This window comes from Ursus maritimus, unplaced genomic scaffold, assembly GCF_017311325.1.
Source record: "Ursus maritimus isolate PB19 unplaced genomic scaffold, ASM1731132v1 scaffold_22, whole genome shotgun sequence".
Taxonomy (NCBI): Eukaryota; Metazoa; Chordata; class Mammalia; order Carnivora; family Ursidae; genus Ursus; species Ursus maritimus.
In genome coordinates, this window is record NW_024424675.1 from 44098751 (window position 1) to 44121749 (window position 22999).

General features: G+C 49.5%; 1 protein-coding gene across 3 annotated transcripts in view; it reads left to right on the plus strand.

Annotated features, from left to right (window-relative positions):
* Window positions 1–22999, plus strand: part of ZNF831 (zinc finger protein 831) — a 95372-nt gene that overhangs the window by 41950 nt on the left and 30423 nt on the right. For all 3 annotated transcript variants that reach the window (XM_040638538.1, XM_040638535.1, XM_040638537.1), the window contains one exon: window positions 4520–4671. In XM_040638538.1, coding sequence (XP_040494472.1) covers window positions 4520–4671 — 152 coding nt within the window. The remainder of the gene's footprint in view (window positions 1–4519; window positions 4672–22999) is intronic.

A 22999-nucleotide genomic window follows, 5' to 3' on the forward strand; every position in this document is an offset into this window, starting at 1 on the left:
ATCAAGAAGGTGTATAATTTTGATGTAGTCAAGTGGAGCTGCCTTTTCCTTTATGATTATTACTTTTTGGTCTTGTCTAAGAGATCTTTCCTTACTCTCAGTCTCCCAATGTCACAAACACAAAAATATATTCTCTTATGTTCTGTGTATATTAATGTAAGGAAGGGTTTATTTTTACTTTTGTCCATATGGAAAACTAGGGACCATGGGGTAGATTTGACTTTTGACCTGTTTTTATATGCCCTTGTGAGCTAGACAGGATTTTTACATTTTTAAAAGGTTATATATATAAAGAATATGTGGTAGAGATGATGTGTGGCCTACAAAGTCTAGAATATTTATTATCGGGACCTTTATACAAAAAGCTTGCAGACCCCTAGATTAATTTACTTTTTTTCCTCACTAACTTGCTGTATTTTAACTTCCCATTTATACCTGGAGTTTATTTCTGGGCCCTCCACTTGATTTCATTTGTCTCGTCGCTTGTTGCCAACTTCAAATACCACACTGTAATGAAAATGGCTATTTTCATTAATGAAAGTACATGAGCTAAAGGAGAGGGATTAGAAAATGCAGGATCCCTTTTCAGAGTGGAAATGGAAAAATGTAGAAAATTCATACTTGGATGCCTAATTGCCCTGACATTAACTAGAGGCGTAGAGATTCAGAGTGCCCACAGACTACGCCTCTGCTGTGCCCAGAGCAAGCACTGGACCATGGAATTGGATTTTATTGATTAATTTGTAACTGTGTACAGTGCCGTATGAAGCATGAAACGCTTGTTCTAGGAAGCTTCTGACAAATGGAACAATGAGTTGTGAAGTCCCAAGTGGATCAGAATGAGCGAGGAAGAGATTGGGGGTCACATGGGAGAAGTGTGCACGGTAAACCCTAAAATATATTAATCATTGAAAGTCAGGGAAGGAGAGAAAACCAGGCCCTGAGAATAAAAGCTTTCCTTCTGAGGCAGATGTTTGTCTGTCTGAGGTCCATGTCTGCTCACTTCAGTCGTGACGCGGTTTACCTGTTCAGTGAGGTGGCACTCTCAGGGGTGACGGCACAATCTCGGAGGTGAGGTGGAGACCACGTAAGAGAGATGGTGGCTGCCAGCACACCTGGCTGAGACATTTGTCACATTCACCAAGGCACCAGAGACTTTGAGCGCAGTCCTGCATCCTGCTTAGTGGGATCCTGAAGGTCTGCACGCCTCCACTCTGCATCCTGCTTAGTGGGATCCTGAAGGTCTGCACGCCTCCACTCTGCATCCTGCTTAGTGGGATCCTGAAGGTCTGCACGCCTCCACTCTGCTTCCTTTTGCTTTCTTATTCCCTGTAGGGCCAAACGGGAGGAACAGTGTGACGGCACGTGTTTCCCCCGAGACAGCATGTGTGACAGGGCCCGACCCTGTCCTTGGACCCACCTCCCTTCCCTGAGACTTGGCTGATAAAAGGAGCAGTGAATGTATGTGGGGTGGGGGGCACGGCTGGAGTAGGCAGGTGGCAGCTGGCTTTCTGCCAGCCTCAAGATACATGACAAGAACTTCACCCTGCCTGCTCTGGAGAACTTCTCACTGAACTCTAGTTAAAACCAGTGTCTCCTGAGTTCTTGACCTTGGCCAGCTAATCACTGGTGTCTCCGCTGGAGCTGATGTGGGGTAAGAAGGCTTTTTTCTGATCAGTTTTCCATGAGTCCCATCAGCAAAAGCATTGTGCTGATCTTACGTGAGTGTCAATAACGCAGGCTCTTAAAGGAAGACCTCTGGAGAGAGGCGGAGAGCACAGGGGGTACACCGAGGGTAGGAGTTCAATTTAAAATCTGGGCTTTAAATGGCAGTTTATTAAGAACCCTGTGAACCACTCTACAAGTCAGCTCACAGCAAATTAGACATAAGTACGGGCACCTAGATTGATTGTAAAGATAACCTCCAGTACAGCCACAGTGAGAAAAAGAATGGCTCTTGTGGGACGATGTCATGCACAAAAGCGACAGGACCTATTTATAAGGGTCCTTGTGTATCTGAGGGTGTTTGTCAGACATATTTGAGTGAGCGTGTCTCGGGGAGATAGGCCAATGGGAGTCAGAGGAGAAGGGAAACACTAGAATCATGTGTCTGGGGTTGGGCTCCCCAGAAGCAGAGCCTGAGATGGGCATTCCTGGACAGGTGATTTGCAGAGGGAGGCCTCTCAGGAGTGAGGGAAGCAGACCAGGGCACGGGAAGGACTAAGCAAGATTTGGCATTGAGTATCCAGTCCTGTCTGATCCTGTGGAAAGGTCTGGAATGTGCGATGTACCAGAGATTATCCTGCTCAGAGAGAAAGGGCCTAAGCTGTCACCCCCTGCAACAGTCAGTCAGCAGCTAAGGGTCCTTCCTCGGAGATGTGCAAGCTCCCCCAGGCCTCTTCAGGCAAGATGGCTCCTGTCAGCCAAGGGCAGCCCTTTTGAGAAGGGGGTAGATACGAGGCATTAGCAGTCAACATCCCAGCATCTGGAACACAACATGCAGCCGGGTAAAGTGCTTGAGACGGGTCTTCCTGGCGTCTGCTGACCTGCAGGAGGTGATGCGGACAAGCTTGCCTCCTCTGCTGCACCCTGCATGTTCCTGCCCGAAGTTGATGCTCCGGGAGGGGCTGCTTGCGGAATGTTGTGAGAGGACCCAGGAGAGGGAGCAACAGACCCTGCCCATGACCGAACAAAATGTTGTTTGAAGGCAAAGCCAAGATCTACTTGGGCTCCCCCAAGGGCACAAGGGCCCAGATTCCACCTTCTGAGACCTGAATTCAGGGGCCGGGACTCTCCCACAGTCTCCTAGTGGTTTTCATTGAGCAGAGTCCGTCACTAGGCCGTTTTCCAAAAGCAAAACCTCCCAGCAGTTCAAACTGTGCCATTCTGAACACCTGCAAGCTTGTGGCAGTCACCCACTGACTTGGGGTAAAGGTGACCCGGCAGCACATAGAAAAGAATTCTCCCTAAACCCTCCCCACCCTCCTTCCTCCCTTTGTCTCTACACTTTGAAATCAATCTCTGCCCAGGCCCAGCAGGAGCCCTGACTGGTTCAGGGGCTTGTGATTAGCTCCCTACCCCGCTCAGATAGCTCTTTCAGGAACCTGTGGACTTGACAAGCAGGGACGACTGCTTCAAAGAAGAAGGCAGGCACCCCCGGGGAATGACAGCTCCTGCCCAAGGCCAGGGAGGCAGCAGGGCCATGTGAGCGGAGCCTCTCCCAAACATGGACTCCAGGAAGGATGAACAAAAAGTCACTTTCTCATTGTTTGGATGCCATAAAAATCAGTGCCTAAGAGAATACAGCGATCTGCAGATCTTATTTAAAATTCTGTGAGCAGCCCTGGCGATTCCAGGGGACTGCAGCTGGAGGCTGGCGGTAGCTCAGACAAATGAGAAAGGAAAATGGCCAAGCAGGTCGCCTCACCTTCCCCCCAGGCTGAAGAGAGTGTCTGGGAGTAGAATTCTTGTAAACTGAGGCTTGTAAAAGAAAGGGCGTTCTCGTGGCTTCACTGGGCAGAGAGAAGCAGCACAAAGGTCTCTTCGAAGAGCTGACCGCTGATGGCGGCCTGTCGCAAAATGGTACGGAGCACTGGATCCGGGGCCTGGCTGCACTTGGCTACACGGTCTTGCACGTCTTAGGGCTCAGAGCAGCTGCTCTGCGTCATGGTGCTTTTGCCTGCAACATGGTGGCACTGGGGCAGCTGGCTGGTCTGTTTTTGGTTGCACGTTTGGTTGCATATCCTAATAAATGCATAATTGTTTACTCAGATTACACACACGTTCTCCTCTACTGATGTGTTATGTATATTATAAAGGGCATACAGCAACAGATACAAGAAAGTCTAGAAGAAAAATATAAATATAAGCTCCAGTATTTTCTTTCTCAACTTTGCCAGGCCCTCCCACTGGGATGTGAATACTGTTTTGGAGATTAGACCAGATGTTCCGAAACGGCTTCTCTAGATGGAAAGTCTATGGTGCCCATTTTTTCAGAGTAGACCCTCTAAGCCTACAGTGTCCAGTATGTAGCCACTGGCCACACATGGCTATTTAAATTCATTAAAATGAAATAAAGTAAACCCCAACTCCTCAGAAACACTAACTACGTGTCAAATGCTCAGGAGCCGCACGTGGTCAGTGCGATTGTGGAACGTTCCCGTCATCGCTGTTGTACGGAGCTGCGTGTTTATTAAGTCAGAACTGTGTGATTCAGGATTTAATGACAGCCACTAGCTTTCAGTAAGCCCGTGCTGTGCGCGAAGTAGCACAGGAAGCCCTCGGTGCACGCCATCTCATGTGGTCCCTCCAGCAGCCCCACGGTCAGGTCCCACTCCTGTCTCCATGTCCTAGAGGGGAAAAGGAGGACAGGAAGGATAAGGAGTTTCTAGGCTGACCCCTCAGGGGCTCGGGGTTATTGTCTGAGCGTCGCCTTTGTCGCCTTTGTAAACGTGTGCGTGGGCCTCCGGGCGTCTATCGTCAGGGCGGGCTGCTGCACACCTGCTTCTCTGTCCCGCAGGTACAAAGGGAGCTTCTTACAGAGCCGCGTTCAGCTGAGAGGGAGCGGACCTCGCAGGCCACTCAGGGTGCTGAGAAAAGACCGCCACCTCCCCCCACTTGAGGGGCTGGGCCCACGCGGGACCCGCAGGCAGCCTCCTTCAGAAATGGCAGGTAATGTTCTCCTCGGAGGTGAATCCAAGCTGGGCACACAAAGGCGCCGGGCCCCTCATAGAGGCTGGGGATGCGAATGGGCGGGAGCCAGCTGTCCTTGCCGTCGGGAGCCTGACGGGATTATGACAAAGGTGTGATGTCTGTGAGACTGTCAGCGTGACCCCAAACTAGTGGGGAGAATACTGGGCGAGAATATGGAGAAGTCAGGACACATCCTTCAGTCCTGGCCACGTGTGCTGGGCCATGTGCTGCGCCCTGTGCCGGGCACAGATTTCCTCCAGGACCTCGGGAACAGGAGTCAGAACTCTTGGTGCCTCCGCTCTCCCCCGTCTTTATAAAGGAGGTTCATTTGATTCTTTCCACAGGGCCATGGCAAGGCTGCAGTGGGTCATTGGGGGACCCGAGGGTCAGTGTCGGAATAGAAAGATGGGCAGTTAGTGTGCGTGGGAGCTGCAGGGAGCGTTGCTTACGTGGACGGCGTCAGAGGCGCATGCTTCGTCATGCTCAGAAATAAATCATGGATGAACTAGTGCAGAGTGCTTCCTGGAAAAAGGACTATTTTCAGCTGTAATCACTGGGCAACCAGGGCAAATTGCTGCACTTCTCCAGACCTCCATTCTCTCCCTCTGTCTCTCCCCCTCCCTGGCAGCGATGGGCCCAGCCTGAGCCTCCTTTGCAAGGTGTTGACTGGGAAAAATGAAGAGCATCTGTGAAAAGGCTACAGGGTCCCATCTGGCCAGTGGTGACTGAATTACTGTCCTTTTGTGGCTGATTATTTTCTCTTTGGCTCAAGGGCTGACCCTGGGCTGTGTCTGATAGCTGAGGTTTGGGTTCCCCGGGGACAGTTGGCTGGGGCGCCTCCACCTCCACCTTTGTGTAGCTGCAGTGCCCCCTCCCCCCCCCCAAACCCTCTCCTGTAGGCAGGGACAAGGATTTGTCTTTTGTTTCTCTGTGATAATTTAAATCAAGGTAAGTATTTGCTCTGTGGGTTGGCCAGGAAAAGCATTGTCTTTGCTAGGACCTCTGAGGTTTCAGATGGTGTGGGGGAGGCTGGGGTGAGGTGGGGGGTGGTAGCCCAAAGGCCCCAGGGAGCCCAGCTGATCCTTTCTTCACTTCTGAGGCCCACATCCTCAACTCCTTGACTTTCCTCCTTCTCAAATAGATACAGCCAAGGGAACTGCCCAAGGGGTTGCTTGGGGATACCCACTCCCCAAACAGAACCAACTGGAATGCTGCCAGTTGTCCCAAACGGCAGAACCTTCCCACCAGCTCTCTTCCCACTGCCTTAAAGGGGCTGAATCAGGCTGCTGCTGGAAGCTCCCAGCTGCCACGTTTATATTCCTGAGCATTGTGCTGTGCGCTCGAGAGGAGAGAAATAATCCCTCTGTGGTACAAGGTGAAGACAGACCGGTGGACTAGCTCTTCACCCTTTGCGCAATCACATGGGGGATTACAGATGACACAGCAGGTCAGTTAGCTGCCCCCTCGGGATCTGTGTCTGCACAGCGAGGCTGTTGGTAAAGGTTTTACCTGCCCAGGGGCTCAATGTGCGTGTCAGGCAAGCCGCTGTACGCGGCAGGCACCGCGAGCCTCTCCAGTGGATGATGGATGTTGAGTGTTTCTGTCTGCTGAGCGTGATAAGCATACCTGCATAAAAACGGGCAGGGGCTGAGTGCCAACTGAGTGTGGGGTTTCTGTGGTTGGCAGAAGACAAGGTCAGTGTTGGGGGAGGGACCCAAAGGTGGAGTTTTCTCGAGAGACATAGGGCTTCGTCTGGAAATGCAGATGTAGGGAGATTAAAACAGAGGCTTGCTGGACTGGGGACTGGTGAGTAGGAGCTCAGGGGCAAGAATGCAGACTCTGGAGAGGCAGTTGGAGCCCAGATGGGCCAGTGTGCTCTGGGGCCAGTGGGGACCAGGGGCAGCCACTGAAGCTGGCGCCCCACTTGGCTACCACCTGTGCTAGTTTGCTATGGCTGCGGAAGAGATTGCCACAAACTCGGTTTAAAACAACCAAAGTTAGTTTTCTCACGGTTATGGAGGCCAGTTTCCTCACACTCTCTCCGAAAGCTTTAGGGAAGGAGCCTTCCTGCCTCTTTCAGCTTTTCGTGGCTCTGAGCATCCCCTGGCTTGTGGCTGCCTCTCTCCAGCTTCTGCCTCCTTCTGCACATGAACTTCTCTGTGTATTTCTGTGAATCAAATCTCCCCCTCTTTTCCCTTATAAGTATACTTGTCATTGGATTTAGGGCTGATCCTAAATTCAGGCTGATTTCAGAGTCTTAATTTAATGACCTCTGCAAAGATTCTTTGTCCAAGAAAGGCCACAGCCACAGGTTGTGCAAGCTAGACCTTGGACGTATCATTTTGGGGGTCACAGTTCAATCACTGTACCACTTCTTCAATTTTTCCCCTCTCTGTGAACCAACAGAGGTGACCTAAAAACATGTTTCTAAGTGAGAAAAGCAGGGGCACACATGGACATTCAGTGTTCAGCGAGGCACATTGTCTGTGCTCTTACTGTGTGCACAGTTTGGGTGGGACAGTTCTGTTTGAAACCAAACCAATACATAATCATTAAGCCGGAGTCAACCAGCCCACCACCAGCAGGACATATTCCACACTTGGGGGAAGAGTCGTCCAGTAGCTACGAGTAACATCAACACCAGGATGCGTGTGTTGGGCTAGGGGACCCATTAACTTCTTTTTAGGGAGAAACCCGGAGGCAGGAGGGGTAGGGCGTGGGCAGGCCCTCCAGGTACGGCTGTGTGGATTGTGCTCACAGGGCCCGTGGTCCAGTTCCCACCCGGTTTGTTCAGCCTTGCCCTCTGACTATGGTGCTGTTATCCCAAAGCACGGGAGCCCCAGCTCCTCCCTCCTTCCCTGCCACAGCCGGCGGGTGGAAGTGGGTGCCTCTTCCTGATGTGCACAGGGGCTCCTGTGTGAGCAGAGACACCAGGTGGGAAGCCTCTCACCTGTCACTGTCCTTTGCACCCCCTTCTTCCCTTTGAAAGCTTCTCTCGGCCTGGGGGGGGTGGTCCTGCTCTCCCCTGTGTGGACTTATGGAGGGGATCTGGAGACCCCCTCCATGTTGGGTGAAATCCTACTTCTGTCTACTTCTTATCTCAGCAGCAGCTTTTCATACCAAAGCCTCAGAGCAAACTGGGGCACAGTGAGTGGTGGATAAAAACAGACCCAAATAAACAAACAAAAAGAATCAGAAACACAATCTGAACGTGGAGCTAAGAAAGGAGAGGCAGTCCATAGTTCAAACGCCCCCTGGGATGTGGCCCCACACAGGGGTATTATAATGCCCCGGCAACAGCCCAAGTGGTGACAAATGTCTCTGCTTTCGTGTTTATTATTTGAGAAGCAGATTGAGCCAGAGGCCTGGGTCACTGGTGCCCATTTTCAAAGGGCTCCCTCCCCCGCAATTAGGAAGAACATGGAGGATGTCCATTAAGAGCAGGTGTGAGCCTGCGGGATGTGGACTAAGCATTGGCCCAGGGAGTATTAATCATCCCCTCTCCCTTATTGAAGTGTCAGAGTGGGAATAGGGCCGGCTGGTTGGGTAAACCAGCCAGCCCAGGGTGGACAGGTCATGATGGACACCGCATCGGAGGGTGGTAGAGTGCATTAAAATAAATACCTCCTGGAAATCAAAGGGGCTCGGGGATTTTATTGCCACCACTTGCCCATACCAATATTTCACAGTGGAGTGACAGGCACTCTGAGTGTCGGGTGTTTGAAGACAAAGTGCCATTACTTCAAAGGAACCCAAGGATGGGCCTCGGTCACCCACCATTTTTACAAACAGCTTTCTTGTATCATTTGACCTGGCAGGTCCTGCATGGAGAGATCAGGGCTGGCTTCTGAGTGAAGGAGCTGACCTCGCCACGTCCGTGTGTGTGTGTGTGTGTGTGTGTGTACGTGTGTGTGTGCGTGTGCGTGCGTACCTGGGCACGAGTGTGCTTGTGAATGTATGCAGCTGTATCTTTTTTGCTGGAGGTGTGTGTGGAGGGGAGGACCTGTTTTCCACAGCAGGACGATGATGGAGTTATCTATATTGAGTGACCCGAGGGGCTGTAACTTTGGGGGAACTTGACGAAATGCAACAAGGAAATTGAGAGTGGTCTTTGGGGGGAGCGTCCCCATTAAAAGATAGGGAAAACCTTTGGCCCTGATCCTTATAAGTCAGCTAGAATCAGTGACCCTCTCCAAATAAATAGGCATGAATACATGTGTCTGGGGGCGGAAAGAAGGTATCATAACCGAGTCTTTGTCCTCTTCAGTTTTGGTGAATCTTCCTGTCAACAATTTATAAAGATGAGAGGAAGAGAATGTTTCTGAAAAATATTTTTTAAAAGGATGCTTAATTTCCCTCTTCTTTAAACTATTCTGATAGCTTGGTACTAATCATTGCAATTAACAGATGGCTTGGCAGTGAAGTCATCTGCAAGCAGAAGGCCAGAAGAGTTAGGAAGGATAAAGACCTAATTTATAAGATTTCAGAGTGATTGGAGTCTTTGAGACTCTCCTGAGAACTTAGTCTGTTTTTAAACCTGAATCCAGTGGTCCAGCCCATCCAAGTTTCCAGCAAGAGGGTAGGGGAATCTAGAAGTCTCTTTTTAAATATCAAGTAGCAGTGAATTCCCAGTAGCAGCGGTGACCATCGGCAGGAGTGTTGCTGTTTCGGAGAACTTCCTTCCTCGTTGCCATGTGCAGGATCGCGGTGGAGGTATGGCGTTAGGTGGCTTTAATCTCAGAAGCTCAAGATTCCTCATCGAAGGGATTCATAAAAGATATCAAGTCATTGAATATCCCAAGAAGAGCACACATCTACTTGAGGGAAGACCTTTTAATCCAAACTTTCTTATGGGACACCCCAGTCCAAGGTTGCCCGGGGAGGCAAGGATTGCCACAGAATGAGAACATTCTCCAGTAGACTGACTGCTTATAAACTTAGACCCCTTTTAAACACCATGTTCTCCCTGTCTCTCTCTCTCTCAGCATTAGCTTTCATGGCTGCCCTTCAGATTAACTTTCACAATATAATGTAAATTGATTGCCAAGTGAAAGCACAAATGATAGTCAGTCCGTGGAATTTCATGAAGTTGATGGAAGCGAGCACTGCATCGATTGAAGCTCATTGACAGAATGACTGACTAGGTCAGTCTGACTCGGTGACAAATAGATGAGAGAAATCTGAGGAGGCTAATTCCAAGAGAGTGAGGTGCATATTGGAGAGTTAGGAAAAGCCCCTTGGGAAAATTGAGGAGGCCCTATAATATTGGCGAGGAGGAGTCCCTCTTGATCTTCCTATGAGAGTAAATGTAAACTGAAGAATAGCTCACGGAATAGCTCTACAATTTTGTGTAAAAATGTAATTTGCCCCCATCAGCACTGGATAAACCTCTTTTGATTTCAACAATTAGCTCACAGTTTGCCAGGAAGGCTTATTTTTATTTTATCTTTGTTGGTTTATCAGTTTACTTTTGCAGCTTTCGGTTTCAAGATAAGTTTTCAGAGTCCTTAATTCCCCACTATTTATGGTGAAATTTTGGTCCCCATGGTGAATGGATTTGTTTTAGGTGGCCTTTCCCCAGTGGCAGTGATCTCCGTTAATAAGGGCCCTGTTTACCAAGCTGGTGGGTCATCTCTGCCTTTGCACCCGTGCCTAGCACTGTGTCCGTGAACAACTGAGCAAACAGAAGGAAGTCACCTTGATCACCCAGTTGAAAGGGTGATCAGAACCAACCCAAAGGCTTCTTGGAGAATGAAGGAAGGGGCAGGCAGCCGGTGGGTCTCATGTCCGATTGTGTTTGGAGAGGCATCTACAACAGAAGAGTCCAGTGGGTGTCTGGTTTGGATGGCAGTGAGCTAAGCGGCATAAAAGAAACTTTTTCATCTAAAAAGAAACTCCCTTCTCCCCCTAGCTTTGCTGGACGCAGTTTTGTGGCACCGCCATCTTCAACCTGGAGGGTCACCTGTCAGTATAATGCCACCTCTGTTGTACAGATAGACGCTCAGGAGAGGTACAGACAGTGACTTTGAACCTGAGGATGCTCCCTTGGATGTCTTGTAACCTGGGATCCTCTCACACAACGCTGGGACCAAATCTTAAGTGGGAGATTTGCCAAAGCCAGCACTTTAGTTAAAACAACCTGTGGGCAACATGATCTTTGAAAATCCTGTAACTCAGTTACGAGAGTGTGCTTGGTGTCTGTAGCTCTGAGCAGAAGTTCTCATGCACAAGATGTTTGAGGACCCCTGAGGTAAAGGACAGAAAGAAAAGAGGCAGGCTGTGTGTCCTGGCTGTTCGAAGATCAAGAACAAACCCTCCCTCTGGGGAGGGGAATGAGGAACCATGGTGTCCTTGCTTTGCCATGCAGTATATGCCATTTGGTTTGAGCATTAAGCCTCTGAAACTGTTACGCCGTCTGGATGGAGTGGTTTGTTGTAGTGGGGAGTAAGATTTTGGAGTCGTGTCTTCCGGGCGGCACATTGGTTTCTTTACTGTTTACTTCCCAAGTTGGGGTCTCACTTAAGAGGAGAAGTTTTACAGGTGTGTGTGGTGCACGTGCTCGCACTCGAAGGTTATTTTTCCATTAGAAAAAGCAATTGAAAAACCTACACATCCATATAAAGTGGATGACACCCCCTGAGCGAAAGCAGCTACTGATTCTCTTTTGTTGTGGTTACCCAGTTCCCGATGCGTTTTTCCTAATGAGGTCGCTGCTCTGAAATGAATATATTTCTTTTCAGAATGGAGGGCGCAGTGGAGATGAACACAACATCATTGAATTCTGTTTGCATTTCAAGTGGGACTTTCTAGTCTCTGGGAGCTTAAAACCCATGAGCATGCAGCCCTGTTACCGGTTGCCTAATATCACAGTTATTGACCCTGGGCTGCAAAAAAGAATCTCATAATTAGGTTTGCCCTGTTTTCGTGTTTATATGCACATCCCTTTCTCTGTAGCTGATGACATATCAGTTTTTATTTTTTTATTATTGAAATCCTTTGTGTTAAAAGGACCTGCTCCATTAACTAAGACCTGTTCTATTTACTCTGATGCTGGGATACATTAAAACATTCTGTGGTATAAAGAGTGCTCTTATATATTTCCTTAGAAATATATTTTGCAGAACTGAATGGGGAACATTGATGTGGTTGAGGTTAATTATTCGGGTTTTGCCAGGCATATTGGTAGTCGTGCCACTTCTGCCGGTACACAGACTAAAATTGGGAACTGAAGAGGAGCCGAGCGTGGCCCTGTGCCCGGATGACACATCCGAAGTCATGTTGATTGAGGGGAATGTTTTATTGAACCATAAGAACTATACTGTGTTTATGGTTTTGCAATTTCCTGCAGCTGGCATGGCTTACAACTGTAAACACGGTGAAGTTCGGGGCTACATTTCACAGTGAGATTTTAGAAACTCTCCCAGCAGACTAGTGATAAGGGACTCTTCATGTCCTTTGCAACTGGAGAAAGGAAGACCCAGAGGGGCGTCAGCGACTTGCTGGGGGCCGCCCGCGTGATAAAGCTGGTGGTCAGCAGTGTTCCCTACATTCACATAATTCACGTGCCACCTCTAGAAATGTTGCGTCTGCATGTCACCTGTGTGAATGTTTGCTCGTGTTATCCTTACACTCACTCACCAAAAACGCAAATACATTTATTTTAAAGAGAAACTGTTTCTCCCCCCTGAAAATGGAAAGCCAACATCACATGCCATTAAGAGAGTACCACAGGATAAAAACACTCTAATGTTCTGTGGTAAATAAATTCTAGCTCCGGTCTGCTGTGGGCAGAGGGCCAGGAGCCCTAGGAAGGCCCCCTCTGCTGGAAAGAGTGTGTGAAGTCTTGAGGGGCATTAGAGGGGCGTTAGCACCCAGTTGAGACGTTCTTCTTTCCTTGATTAGAGGGACTCCAAGAGCACTGTTCTCTCACTGTGTGATGCAGTTTTATGTAACTCTGAGCTGTGAGTCTCCTCTCCCTGGGACTTTGCTGGCTGTCACACCCCTTCCTTGACAAAAGGAAGGACCTCCATTGGCGGCTTGTGTTGTCCTCATCTGGTGTTCCCTTAACTTTTATAAAGCCTTGACCTGTATAGATTTAAACTCTGCATTCACCAGCATCCGCTGCAGAGGCCATGGGATGACCTTCTTCACAGACCCTCCTTGAAGCCCGTACCTTCTCAGCCTCCTTGGGGGGGGGCCAGGGGCTGCCAGGGGCCTCCCAGGCAGCTTCAAACTCTGCATTTCTGAGATTCCCAGACGGCGCCCCAGAGCCTATCACTAGGAAGGTGGTGGTGAGAAAGTCCTGGGAGCCCAGGTGCCATGAGAGGATGTGGGAGAGGGTGGGTGCCCTTTGGGGCTTTGCAGACATTGGGGTGGGGGTTGATCTTGCTTCTGAGGAAGATGGGGACCCGCTGAAGGATTTGGGTGCAAGGAGGAGGGCAGCAGGGAGACTGTTTGCTGGAGGCGTTAAAAAGATCACTCCAGGCGCAGAGTGGAGCAAGGATGCTGGCAGATGGGGTGGACCCCAGGAGACTGATTGGAAGGCCCTGGAGACAGGCTGGGCACATTTGTGTTTAAAAAGATCTCGGGAAAATTGATGCTCCGCCTAGAGGTATAAAATAGTGAATTATTAATGTTTAATTATGTGTGTAAGCATGAATGATGCTTCCTTTAACGCATCAGGGTGCGGTAGGTAAGGCTAATGTTCGCTTTGACCGCCTCCCCCGCCCCCATTCCCAGTACCCCTCAGATAAAACTGCTGTTTGGAGTGCATCTGCCAGCTGGTTATCTGTGCAGGTGCATGCGCGTGTGTTTAATGCAACGGCCACATGTACGTCTCATTGTGCAACTTGCTGCTTGTTTTACTCAACCACATTTCATAGTTTTCCACACTGTTAATAAATACACAGAGACCTATCTGTTGCAGATAGGGATCTTGCAGATAGGGACAGAGCCTCTCCAGGTGGGAGTGCTCTGAGTTACGGGCCGTGCTAATGGCGGTGGGGGGAGGGGGGGTGCGGCATCACCAGCCTTTCACTGTTGCATCCCGCTCCTGGGACCTGCTGCTCAGATTCCTTGGCCTGAGCAGGGGTTTCTCTAGGGAGACCGGGGAAGAGGGATTGCTGGGTCTCTGGGTGCGGCGTTGCACAATTCGGATAGATCTCCCCAGATTGCTTCCCCGTTTACATGCCCAGCTGTAGCATTTTAGAGTACGTCTTCTTTCCCTTGATCTTCTCCAACTTTAAAAAAGTTCCCTTTAATGGGTACAAGGTGCTACCTGTGGTGCCTGTGGTGAGCGTGGCCTTCCCACCCCACGCGGAAACTCACTGGGGGGCCACTGCCCAGATGGACCGTGTGGAAGGCTGGTCTTATCCAGTGGGGAAGAACATGGAGGGATGACAAGACTGTTTTTGTTTTTGTTTTTTGTTTTTTTTAAATCACAGAGAAGTGAGTTTCTCTTGACCAAACTTTAAGTCCACTGGGTTCAATTTGATGTTCTTTCCCAATATTAATAGATTTGTTCCTCAGTCAAGGCACGACGTCTCAGTCTGCTCTGAGAGAGCTCTGTCACTGCAAAGGACACAAAGCCACGCAGGACTTCCTCTGTGCCTAGCCAATTCATTAGACCCGGTTAGCAATTTGCAGAAGAGATTAATTGATTTGCAGGCTGCTGAGCCCTGAGTGTTACTCAGCTACCTCCCAGAAAGCTCAGGCCGCCCGGGAGCTCAAGAGAGCAAACAGTAATATGTGAGGGCTTTAGTGAGAGGCCGAGCGGCGTCTTTGCTCTGCATTATAAACAGAAGGCAGAGAGATGGATTTCTCAGTCCTTTCTGGTTTAGTGTGGGATTTGGGGCCACAGTCCAGACTCCCAGGATAAAATGAGAAGGCTCACAGAATTGCGTCTGCCAGTACGATAGCAGTGTTTCTCTTTGCAAGCTTTTATTATCCCCAGACAGACACCCTGGTTGTCTTAGCTGAAGTGCTGCCACTGGAGGTGGCGCTCTACGCTCTGCACGCAGGGGTAGGAAGGACTCTGGGTGTAGGAAAAAGGGACTCCACTGAAACTGGCCTGAACAGAACCCTTCATTATCTCATGTAAGGCAGTGGCTGCTGCAGGCTTGGCCGGGTCCAGAGGTATGGGTGATGCCATGAGGACATCGTTTCTTTCCATCACTTGGCCCCTCTTTCCTTTTGGTCATCAGCTGCAGCTCCCCTGGGACCTTCCCTGCCTGTCCACACTCTGCCCGACCCTCACCCAAGTCCCCAGACTGAACTTTGGTGGCCTGGTTGGGGTCATGTGTCTCTTCCTGAGCTAATCACTGGGGATTTATGTGGCCAGATCTGGATCCTGTACCTGACCTTGTATGGAGGGACGGGCAGGGCACAGCAGTTAAGGGTCAAGGAGAGCTGGTCTTCCCAAAGAGAGGGGGGCAAGGCAGGTAACTGTACGCATGTCCAAATTACCCAAATTATCTCTTACTCATGGTTTAATGCAGTTCAGTTTCTGATGGATCAGTCCCCTTATGCCCCTTGAGAGGGGCGAGGGGGAAGATGACGTGTGCCCTCTTCTCAAGGAGCTTAGGGACTGTTTGGTGGACAGAGACACCTTTGTGGCACCGACTAGAGTCACACGGCCTGAGGTTCACATGCAATTACTGGGGCCTGCTCTGTGCCAGGCAGTGTGTGGGAGCAGGAAGAGAGGCAGATAAGAACATGACGCGGCCCTTGTCCTTAGGGAGAGCCCAGTCTGGCAGAGGGAGCCGGCACAGACTGGTAAACAAGTCATTACAAATGCAATGCGGTAAGCTCGCTGATATGATTAAGCTTCCAAATGAGGGACTCTGACAAGGCCGGCTGGAGCGAGAAGGGAGAGTAGGCTAGCATAAATAGGAAGATAATGAGGAGGGGCCGACACGCTTCCGACACCCATCCCGGAGGCCCCTCCATCCGGGCCCCCACCGCAGAGGGGAGTGATGGCAGCACGCGGCCGACCCAAAGGCTGGCGCTCTCTATCATCCCTCTTTTCCTCCTTGGATCATAAAGAAATTTTGCCATATACACTAAACTGCTGGAAATGGAGGCGCACAGCACTTAACTACTATTTACTTATTTATCTAAAATGCTAAGTGTTTCCCTTGGCAGTCACTAATAGATTCCTGTAGAAACGGAGCGACACGTTCTGAATTCTGATTTCTGCGCCAACGGAAGTTGGGAAGGCAGACGTGGCTCATGCACTCGTGGCTGGTTCAGTCGGGGAGGTGGGAGGGCAAGATGATACAGTCATTTAAGGAGAACTTGGAATATGGGTATTTGAAAGACAAATGTGTGTTTATATTGAGAGTTTGAGACAGAGAGAGACTACCTTCAATTCCAAACCTGAAATGGAAACTGTTCTGTTTTTGAAGGACCTTCTGAAAACCATTCTTAACCTTGAGTTGGAAGAGCCCCTTCTTAGCAGATCCCACAAAAGGAGTCTGCATCTTAGTCTAGAATTTTCTATGTGAAATACTGAAGCCAGTAGCCAAATGGAATCAGAGGATGAGGCAGAATGAAAAGTGATGGTCCCTGGCATGGTGTTCAAAATTATCAGGGATTCAGGGCTCACCTTGTTGGGTCTTTCCCTTCCCACTTCCACATCGTACCTGCTCTTCAGAAGGGTGGGTTTTGGAGACGGGCGATCCTTTAGGATTAATTCTAGCCAAGATGTTAGTGGCAAGTTGAGGCAGAATAGTGGCACCAGTGGTGAGCCTAGAGGAGCAATAATCCTAAGTGATATGTAGAGTAGCATTAAAATACATCAATCAGAATGAGAAGGTAATTCTCTTCTTAATTCCCCTCTAAGTCTCTTGATTACATAATGGAGGAAGTCTTGTTTTGATGCTACTACTTAATGCCTGCCTAACCAACTCTTTACTAATCTCCCTTTTAAACAGAGAGAGGTTAGGTTTCGAACCTAGCTAGAATTTGAGAACACAGTTCTGTTTTTATTATATTTATATTTACAGGTACCCTTTTATGCCAGACATCTCTTCTTACCCAGCTGCCTTATACAAAAGACCTTAGAAAGCCAATAATCCCAATACCTTCTTCTTAGCCTTTTTTAGGCCGAGACTGGTACAGGGGAAGACATTTTGGTTTGGGTTCACAAGAATTTGTTCAAGTCCTGACTTTTCCTCTTACTACCTTCTTGGGCAAGGTCACCCCTTCCCTTTGCTTCACATCCTCATCTATAAAATGGGGGTGTGGGTCTCGGAGGCGTTCACTTGTACTGATTCATTTAGCCTGACCCTTGAAAACCCCACGAAGCTGGTCTGGGAATCTGCCCATGGGGCTGTTGAGAGGCTCAAGCTATGTGCAATGGTGAGTAGAAGGGTGCTTTGTCAACCATAAAGGACTCCGTAGCTGTGGTATTTGGGTATTTGAAAGACAAATGTGTGTTTATATTGAGGTGGCTATCATGACCGACAGGGGGAGGCTGTATGCCAAGCTTTCACCCCAGGTCTGGAGAAGACATATACAAGTCACATGAGTCAATGAATGGCGAATTTCATTGGTATTGGGGAGATATTTGGGGGCACTTTAAGCCACATGGTTGCATAGGTGCTCCCCTCCACTGCCCTGCCCCAGGCGAGACCCTTTGAAGTTAGAAAAGCAAGAAGGATCAGAATAACCCTCTGTGCCCCAGCCCCAGCCCATCTCCCTGGCAACCCCCAGCTCGGCTCAGGGGTGCCGCCTTCCTCTGAAGAAGTATATCCTTCACCCCAACATTGGATGCTGGCAGGGAGCACAGGAAATCTGCTCCAGCAACAAGCATTGCTTTCTGCCTGAGCATTTGGAGAGTTTCCTCCAAGTGTTTTTCCTCATCTCATTTTCAGTATGGCCCCGTGGGGTCGGGAGGGGGGCGTCGTGGCTGTCCTCCATCCCAATTAGGAGTCCTGCCCGAGTTCAAACATCGAGGACAAGAAATGCAAGTTCAGCTCCAAGATTTTTCCTTTGCTAAAGCTCTAAAAATTTTGGCTTGTTTACTTCCTTAACTTCCAGAGATGTGAAAAAGTAATTGTTGTACCCCTCCACATAGACATTAGTGATCATTTTCAGTCATTGTCAGCTCTCCCTTTTCTGCTACGAGGCACCTGGCGTGCCGGGAATGGACAAAAGCCATTTTTCTAAGTACTTGCATTTGAAATTATTAAGTGTTCATTAAGCACCCCCGGGTGCAAAGCACTCTCGGAGATGTTTGTTTCTCAATTTTCTATAATTTCCTTATTTTTTTTCCCCTAGCTAAAGGCAGATTGAAAAATGAACTCAGAGCATTTGAGTCTCTGAATCATAGTTAATGTGCGACGCCCCCTCCCTTAACTGCACTGTTTTCCTTCTGCCTCCTCTTGTCTCCTTTGATTTCTTGTGAATCCGATAAAGTTCTTATTCTTTTTAACCCCTACTCAGGGACTGGAACTTTTGCTTTTACTCCTGACTACCTGCCAGGAAAAAACGGGTGCAAAAGCCCCGACCAGCCCTTGCCCTGGACTGCGGGTGAGAGCAGTGAAAAAATCAGGAAGGCGGCATGGGCAGCCTTGGATGGGCAGTCTGGGCTGCAGGGGCTGCCATTGGCATTAGAGGGCGGGGGCACCATTTCTCTGCGTGGACCCTTCTAGAAGGAACAAGAAAGCCCAAAGCCCCCCTCCTATCCGCCCTCTTGGGCTCCGTGATTCGGGTGCTTCCACGAGTAGAGAGAAAGGCTGTTTTTTCTTTTTCTTTCCGTTTTTTTTTTTTTTTTGACAACAACCTCATATAACCTCCAAAGTTACCCATGAATTTACCAAAACTTTTTATGAAACTATTTTAACCTCTGGTGGGGGTTAAAAAACAAGCTCTGCGAATTTATTACCCGGAAGAAGCGAAGCACGACTTTTTATTTGATGTGAAACCGTCTTCCAAACTTCAAGGGAGCCCCCTAGCGCTAGTCTGCGATGAGCAGGCAGGCCCAGCAGCCGTTTGCAGCTCTGCTTTTCCCTGGTGCCCGATCACACCCAGGTGCGGGTCTGGATGTGGACCGGACTTCGCTTCACCAGGGGGCCTGGGCACATGGGGGGCTGCTCTGGATACCAGGGGGCCCCTCGTCACAAATTGGCCTCATGCTCTTAGGAGCTGGCTGAACTAGTGTGCAAGGCTGCAGTCAGAAACAGGGAGAGGAGGGTTTAGAGACGGGGAGCCCTGGTGCTTCTGGAAACAGGCTGGACCCCTGCTGGAGAAGGACCTGCCGTTATCAGAGCAGGAAGACCCCGGCTCTTCTACGTGACTGTGTTGCTTGCACTTACATGCTGCCCATATGTGCGAGAACAAAATGATTGTCACAAGAGAGGAGCTGAGCCCCAGCTGAGCCCCAGCTGAGAACAGGAGGGTCGTAGAGGGGAAGAAAGGGGGAGCATGAGAAGATGGGGTAAGAGATAGGAAGGACCGCACCGGGCACTCAAGCACCTTTTCGGGACTCAAGGACCATTGTGAGGCATGTGATGCAGAATCCAGGATCCTGCTGGGAGCTCAGGCTCCCTGTCTTTGTATACTGAGCAGGACCTCTGAAGCTCTGTGCTAAGTAGGAGACGTTTCTGTCCTCCCCAAGTAGGAAACGCACTGGCTCTCTTTCAGATTTGGCCATGTTTTTAAAAAGCACATGCAAAAATGTTAAAAGCAAACCTTCTAAAGCAGAGCTGCAGGAGAGGAGAAAGGCTGCAGCAGCCTGCCCAGCAGGGCCACAGTGCCACAGCAATCAGGAGGGCACCCTGCGGGGGGGGGGGGGGGGGGGAGTTGCCTGGCTCACATCTGGTGGCCACTGTCCCTCCTCCTCCCACATTGCCTACTCTCCGGGGAGGGTCTTAGCTCCTTCATGTCTCAGTTTACCCATCCGTAACATGAAGCTCATAATAGCAGTAACTGTTTGCTGTTGAGTTACCATTTATATCATATATATAATTTAAAATTTAATAATTATAATTTATAATTTAATCAGATATAATTTAAAATGGAGCTGTATGGTGAGCATGCCAGCTCATTGTTATTAATCTATCTTCATAGAGAAGCCAGAGACACAGAATTTTCCATTAAAGAAAATCTCCCAAGTTTTACATGATGGTTAATGAATTCACATTTAAACACACATGTGCACACTGGTGGATCCCACATGTACTCAGGTAGTTTGAGACCTTTACCTTACAGGCTGCCAGGAGGAATGGGGGGCGGAGGGTGGAGGGTGCTGGCTGCCATCTACCACCCCGGGCATCCAGGGCCCTTGAGCCAAATGCTGAACCCAGTGTGGTCACGCTTCTATTGGGGTGAATGGATTTTGGAGAAGTGGGCCCATTCTGCTGTGCCTGGGGGAATATGGAGGGCACCCACTGTGAGTACAGGAGCATGAGGAAATCTTCAGGAGCCATGTGGAACTCCGATGGTATGACCTCGTCCTTGTCTCTGGAGACACTACTCTCTCCTTCTGACAGGTGCGTGCTTTTTGCCAGCCCAGACACCTTGGTCTTTAAGGCATCTCTTGGCTTCTGTCAGTGCCATCTGTTCCCAGGCTGGCTTCTCCTAAGTTCCAGGGGACGACACTTCCCTGTCCCCCAAGAGGAGAACACGGGGGCTGCCCCTTCTGCCTGCAGTCCCTTCTGGGTTTCCTTTGTCCCTTCTGCCCCGAGGATGGCGCCTCTCGCGCACCCACTCCTGCGGCCCTGGTCGTGGGAAGTCTGGCTGCTCTCGTCCCTGGCCCAGGGCAGGGCAGCTCCCTTCACTCGGGTGTGCATGCGCTCGTGGCTGTTTAGTGAGCACTTACTGCGCGTCCAGCATTGTTTCCTGAGGGCAGGTCAGGCACACTTCACTGCATTCCCGCCATCTCCTAAAGTGTTCGACTTTCAAGCTTTCCCAAGTTGAAAAGAGAAAACAACAGACATTGCATGCTACGGCAATCCCATTAAGTGTTCTAGTGAGCTCTACTGAGAACCAAGGACGCGCATTCCCATTTATCTTCGTTCAACTGGATTAAATGTAATATGTTATTGATTTTTAAAAATCCACACATTAGTGGTTCAAAAGAAATCAGTTTTGTATGTTTTAATATGAAAACAATTATTTTCCTTTTAAAACTGCTTCCCGTGTCTATAGGGCCCCCACCCTTTCTACTCTGTAGACCACCGCGCACGGCTCAGGGGGGAGGGGGCATGTATTTCCACTTACTAATCTCAGTCCACTTTGCCGTTTAAAGTCTGTGTTATCTTTAATTTCAACTAATTTGGATTCGTTTAACATTTCATTCTAGATCAATGCATGGTTTTTTTGTTTTGTTTTGTTTGAGTCAAGAACTGGGGAACGTTTTCAGTGAGTTCTAAGTAATTCTGCATTCATGCTAAGAACCTGCTTAGCCTGGTTTGCTCCAGAATCTCCCTGAGGAGGCAGAGGCTCTTTCTGATGTTGTGTTTGCCCACCCCACCTCTGCCTGGATGTGCCTCAGCTGGTGTGGCTTGGGTCCTGACACCTCAAGGCTCTCGAAGCTCGTGAGGACACAGGACATATTTCTTCTTTGCTTCCAGTTTTACCACTCAATAAATTTGAGGAGTCACGAAGCAGTCATCTGTGTAGTTAGATAAGGAAGAAAATGATGATTTCTCTATTATTTTGCTTAGAAGAATGGGAAACTAGATTAATCAATGTCTGTTGGAAATGTCTCTTTATAAAAAAGACGAGCTTCTTTCATCAAAGTCATGATTGCGGCTCCTAGGCAAACACATTAGATGGTTTTCCAGGGGCTGGGAGCAGACAATCAAGGTTTGAATTTTAAATCTGTCATTAGGTAACGATAAGTAAATCTGTAATCCCACCTTTAATATTACGAGGGTATTCAGGGTCAGCAGGTATTCCCGGCACCCGCCCCTCTCATCCTCCGGGGCTCAAGGAAGGTGAGTACGTCTGGAGGAGTTAGGAGGGTGTTTGGGTATGGGTCACGGTTCTTGGTAATAAAGGACTGAAATCCCACCTCAGGAAAGGTTTAAGCACCAAAAAGACTTGGCTTGCTCACGTAATGCAGAGCCCTTAGTAGCCTGGGCTGGGACTCCAGCCATGTCACCAGGGCTCTGATTCTCCACCTTCCTATAGGAGTTGGCTTTCCTCTGGGTTGCTTTCATCCCTTTTCATCCCATTTGCTGGCCCCCAGGGGCCCTAGCTTGCATCCTACCCACTTAGCACTAGTGGTAGAAAAAGAGTACTCAGACTGAAGCCCTGGCATTGACTCTAATTTAATGAGGTTTAGGGCCCACGCCTGGCCCTGAACCTTCTGTTTGGTCAGATGGGTAGAACATGCCCACAGCTGGAGTTGGGAAAGGTGTTCATAAGCCAGCTGACTTCTGTTGGGAAGGGATGTTCCGGAAGGAGAATTAAGGTGGATGAACTGGCTGCGGAACTCAGAACAAACTCAGATGTTTGTCACAGCTCCTCTTGCTTCTTCGGTGTGGGAGGTCAGAACCAAGAGGTCAGCTTCCTTCTCCATGCGGGGTGCTGCAAGTTAATAGTGGTGGCATCGGTGGCAGGTGCTGTTGGTGGCCTACCCAGGTCCCCCTTCAGGCCAGGTACCCACCCATCACCACATGCTGCTTCCTGCTCTTATCTATGCCCTTCTGCAGAGGATTGCCCTTGGCTGATGGGACCTCCTTGCTGTCAACAAACACATGGCACGGCCTGATGGGGGTTGCCCCGCCTGGCCCTTGGCCCCCCCCCGAGACACACCGCAAATGCAGTTCACACTACAGAGCTCCCTGTGCGCTCAGGCAGAGGCTAGATTTCTCCAGAAGTCTCACTGCTAACTTCTTCCTGCTTCTCTAGCTCCTGTCGGGTTTCTCCCGGGAGCTCCCTCTCCAGAAATCACTTACACGAGAACCCAGGATAGCAGTCGACCCGCAAATGGCATGATGCAGCTCCCCACCACTCACGCCCTAGTGACAGGCCCGAGTTTGGGAGCCAACCTGGAAATATAGTAAGTAGAGATAGACATGAAGTAGGCAGTTTCTCCTCACCATGCACAGTTTAAATCACCCGTGCTGTGACTGTTAGCTTAGCCATCTTGTGTCTTCTCCCATTGCACGAGCCACTCTTGCCGGACTTGGAGCGTGCGTCTTTGTGTGGGCTTTGTCACCATGAGAGCCACCTGCCTGAGTCAGGCAAGAGTTTCTAGAGCATAAGACCTGCACTCTCACCTGGGCCGCTCGAGACTTGGTGCTTCTGGAATGGAGTGCGATGCCAGCACAGCCGTCTACCCACCACCCCTTTC